The 4,761-nt window shown below is 35.4% G+C and overlaps 1 protein-coding gene across 1 annotated transcript; it reads right to left on the bottom strand.

The window, feature by feature from the left end:
* Window positions 1-1,627: 1,627 nt before the first annotated feature.
* Window positions 1,628-4,444, bottom strand: LOC149549808 (protein ACCELERATED CELL DEATH 6-like). The gene is made up of 3 exons (XM_089794971.1): window positions 3,954-4,444; window positions 2,807-3,288; window positions 1,628-2,547 (listed from the first exon to the last, which is right to left on the bottom strand). Exons 1-3 carry the CDS (start codon window positions 4,405-4,407, stop codon window positions 1,651-1,653), a joined length of 1,833 nt encoding a protein of 610 aa, XP_089651097.1. The 5' UTR covers window positions 4,408-4,444; the 3' UTR covers window positions 1,628-1,650.
* Between the last annotated feature and the right edge of the window lie 317 nt (window positions 4,445-4,761).

The raw sequence follows: 4,761 nt of genomic DNA, 5'->3' as shown, positions 1-4,761 counted from the left end.
TAAGTGAAAAATTAATTTTTTTACAATAATGATTATTAAATACATAAACAGATTATACAGTGCCAGACACATTGAGTAGTTGTTCACATAATCTCAGAATATCAAAAGAAAACAGAATAAAATTTGTAGAAATAAAATCCATATTATTAAATCAAAGAACAATTTCTTTTAAGCAGAATAATTAGGGCAGTGCGCACAGAAAAGTTTTCCACGTTATTTCTAGCTATCAGAAAGAAACAGAATAGAGAAGTATTTAGCTCATTTTAGAGAGAACTGCATTGGAAAATGTGAGAGAGCATTTCTCTTTCTTTACTTACTAAACAAAGCAGAGTACAGGTAGAGAAAATAAAAATGGTAAAGAAATTCTGAGAACAAAGTGAGAGGGATTTCGCTTTTAAGAGCTGCCTGGAAAATGTGTCATAAGTCTTCAAAATTAAAAGTCGCATATCCATTTTAAATGTGCTCATAAGTGATTTTCTCCATCACAAATTTCTGTTATGTAGGGCCGCGAGGTTGTATAAAAGTCAAGTTTAAAGGGAAAAAAAGTAAGCATGAATCACGAGTTCTCTATAGCTTCACAGGGCGGGTTCCATGATATTTGATATTTTTCGCTGCTTTCTGCATTCAATTCAAGGGACTCGTTAGGGACATGATTAAAGAGAATCTATATTAAATTAATCATTGTTGAAAGGCAAATAGTCTATGATACAATGGAAAATTTGAGAGTCTCTTTTTTTTGAAGATCAGGGGTTCATGTCTCTTTTAAATATCAATTTTAATTCTTAATCAAAAACATAATTTTTTTTATTGTCATTAAATGGTTATGAATAATGAACTTTTTTCTCTATAAATATTCACCTTTGTCAAGGCTATCTAGTGTTGATAAGTAGGAGATAATTTCCACAAGTCAAATTATGATATTACTATTAGGATTTAAGTGTGTGATTTTGAGTCAAACTCACTGATCCATGTTTCATGAGTAGTGATTCAACATGATTAATCCATCTCTTATTAGAATAAATGGAATACTTAGCACTAATTGGATCTAGGTGATGCTTACAGGGGTGAAGCACAGGGACTTCCCTGGAGGTCACTCATCCCAATACTACTCCCAGCTTCAGCGTGCTTAACTATGGAGTTTCCTCCTTGGTTAAACCCAAAGCTTGCAACCCCATTTGCAAAACCTTCACCAAGTGTTGTGCCTTATGAACCATTCATTAGTGTTATTTATTTCTCCCAGAGTGACTCTAATGCTATACAATATTCTTCCTCTTATGACAAACATCTAGTCGTATATAAGAATAATTATATATATATATATATGTGTGTGTGTGATTTGATATTTTCTCCAATAACTGCATTAAACGTCAATTTGATTGATTAATAATATTACAGTTCGAGGCTTTATTTTTGCACTCTAATCATGATTTAAGAAGATGTCGCTAAAACTCAACCAATTTCACAGCCTGAATTACCTTAATACAATAAGGTTAATATGCGATTTACGGTAACATCAATAAGAATAAATTTAGTTATTGTAGATAGAATGATTTATGATACCAGAACTATACTCTGTTTAAAACAGTTTTTATATTACTTTTTAATGAAATCAAATGAAGGCTTAGAGAAAACATATTGTCCACTGTTCTTTCAAACTTTAGTACACCCATAACCAATAATAATCCCCAATACAATAGCAAACGGTGGGATTATATGGATGAGGGCTTCTTTAAGTTGCATCCTAAGTCGGGTTCGAATTTCGGCTGTTGCTTTGAAATGATACTCGATTGCCCACAAAATTGAGAGGAAAATGAGCGAAAGAGCCGGTGCAGAAAACGCTGTGAACACCTCACCCCATAACAACAATCTATATTTGCCCTGATGCTCTGTATTTGCAGAGTTTTGGTCAGAGGGTATCGTGATGAGGATGGTTGCGCTCAAGAATGCAAGTCCAGTGGAAACTACGGAGGTCCCCAAGCTCAAAAGTGATAAATTGGCTATCAATGATCGATCTGCAATAAGCTTTGTTTGTAAACGTTCTCGATATAACCAGGCAATAACAACTGTGAGGGAAGCAAACATGGCAAGGCTATCAGAGAACAAGAACACTTGAAATAGAGTGTTCAATGTGAGTCGAGCAACTCCACTATTAGTATTCATAGAAACATCTCCACCATGACCATGTGCAGGGGAAACTCTTACACTCTTACTATTAATTCCACTATCACTATCATTATCATCAATTCCACCTGGTACAGTAAAAATGGCTGCAAATGTGATGGTTGCAATGAGTGATGCCACAAGAGTGTCCACGTCCATTATTCTCTCAATTCCTTTGCTTTCTTCTTTGAAATGCAGTGGATTTGATTTTGAAGCTCTGGAACTTCCTATATAACTTCGAGATCCTCCGATCTCTTCCAGGATCCAGGTGATCTTGGTTGAATTGGACTCATTTTCAAAAGCTACAGGATCAACTTTGTCAATTGCTCGAAGTCCTTCACTGTTGATAGCGTTCACATCTACAAATGGTAAGAGATATTCTACAAGCTGCAAAGTAAGGAAGGGATACAATCTTATTATTAGTATCTTAATAGTGTTTGACATGTAATTTTATGATGTAATTATGTATAGCTTCTGATGTCAATTGTGCAAAGATAATTTTGCACAACAGATTCTACTAGCTATATATAACATTATCTTAATAATTTCACTACAGTGGAAAGCAAAGGAAAAAGGTAGAATGATTTCAATATCATAATGTTTGTAAAAGAGAAAAAATTAAAGCTGCGTATATAAAACCCCAAACCTCTGGATCCACTCCATTGATGATGGCCAAGTGTAGCAGAGTATTTCCAGAAATGTCTCGGTCGTATTTCACCACTTCTGCCATTTCTTCTATCTTGTCTTGAGGGAGAAGCATCTCCAGTATCTCAAATTGATTGTGTTCTACGGCAAAGTGTAGAGCAGTCTTAAGGTCCTTACTATAAATTTCAGTGCAATAAGGCATTTTAGATAGGAATTCATTCATCATCTCCTTATCACCCATGATTGTTGCCAAATGTACTGCACACCTTCCAAACTTATCCTTCTTTGTCATTAAGCTTTTGTTAAATATATTCTTGAAAAACCCCCAAGTGAATTCTGTGTTTAAAATTTCACTCACAATTTTTACGTTCCTCCCATGAACAGCCAAATGCAATGGAGTAGCACCGTGGATGTCACGCATAATCATAATGAGCTTCGTCATGTTGCAGAAACAACGCCTCTGATGTATCAGCCTTACTATCTCTGCAACACATCCACGTTTAAATCAATAGATGGAAAATGATAGCAGTCTTAGGCAATACAACAAAGCTAGGGTAATTATAATTGAGGTTAGCAATGACGCTTTACATCTAGCAAATAAATCATCCAAGCATATGGGAAACTTTATTTATGCCCATCCCAAGGCCCATAGACAATGGTATAGTAACAGTTCTGAGAACCCCCCGCATAATATAGTTTGTAGAAATGCAATAATGGTAGATTGATATTAGCATATTATAACATTACAAAGAGAGACATAATATGATCTAAATGTAACATTACAAACTGATATTGTTTTAATTGATATGTAGGAAATATTTTCTATGGAGTGTTCAATTGTAATATTGTTATTAGAATCAAGAATGTAGTTTTTTAGTTAAATTTATTGGTTGAATAGTGGGTCACAAGAACCAGTTTCTAATGAGAGTCAATGGAACACTTTGCTCTCATTACTTCTGCATCATGTTCACAGCAGCGAAGCATCAAGATTTTCTATAAGATCGTCCATCCAACTATTACTTTAGCTAAAAGCTATCTAATATAAATAGATATCAACTACTACTCATACAACATAGATAGAAAAACTACTTCAAAGTTAAAATTCTTGATAACGTTATCATAAATTGAGATTTGATGGTAAGGAATACCTAAATGTTGTCCGTAAGCAGCCACGTGAAGGCAGGTTTGGTGGTCTTCCCTTGGCCAGAGGATGATATATAGCAGCGTAGCATCCAACAAAATCCCAACTGCTTCAACATGGCCATGCTCTGAAGCAATTATCAGAGCCGACTCTCCAAACTGATTGCGTTTATTGGCTGCGCACTTGTTGTATTGCAGAAGAGTAGTTATAATCTCAGCGTTTCCCCGCTTAGCAGCTTCGTGCAGCGGTGTATTGAAATCAGCATTGCGAGCTCCAGAATTACAGCACCCGTTTTGTAGAATCCATTGAACCAACATCAAATGGCCTTCCCTCGCAGCGATGTGAAGGACACTATTGCCTCTAAACGTAACTTCCCTCACTTCTCGAGGGTTTTGCTTGTACAGTTTCTTGATATAATCAGTATTGCCATCCTTGGCAGCATTGAAAACTTCAGAATTCATTTTTCTCAACTGTTTTCTTCCAAATCTTGCTTCCCTGTTCTCTCTCAAACTGGTGAGTCTCTTATTGGAAATCTCCTCGCACTTTAATTAATCTTCATACTTTATCACTTCAAAAAGTATTATCCATCTTGTCTTTGAAACCTCCTTAAATTATTAAGCGATACATGTTTTCCATGCAGTGCGTAAAAGCGAAATCCCCGTCATTTTGTTCTCGTTTGGAAGAATTTCGTCCGCTTTAATGTTTTCTGTGCCTGTGCTTTCTTTACCAAAAGAAGAATAAATAAAGAGTGATGGTCTCCTAAATTTTCCGAAGTCTCGTCTTTGCAACGAATCGAATAATCTTTTTTTTTTAAT

Source organism: Cupressus sempervirens, chromosome 7 (assembly GCF_028749045.1).
Source record: "Cupressus sempervirens isolate cs-2001-9-10 chromosome 7, ASM2874904v1, whole genome shotgun sequence".
Classification (NCBI taxonomy): Eukaryota; Viridiplantae; Streptophyta; class Pinopsida; order Cupressales; family Cupressaceae; genus Cupressus; species Cupressus sempervirens.
This window is presented reverse-complemented; position numbering and strand designations above follow the sequence as displayed.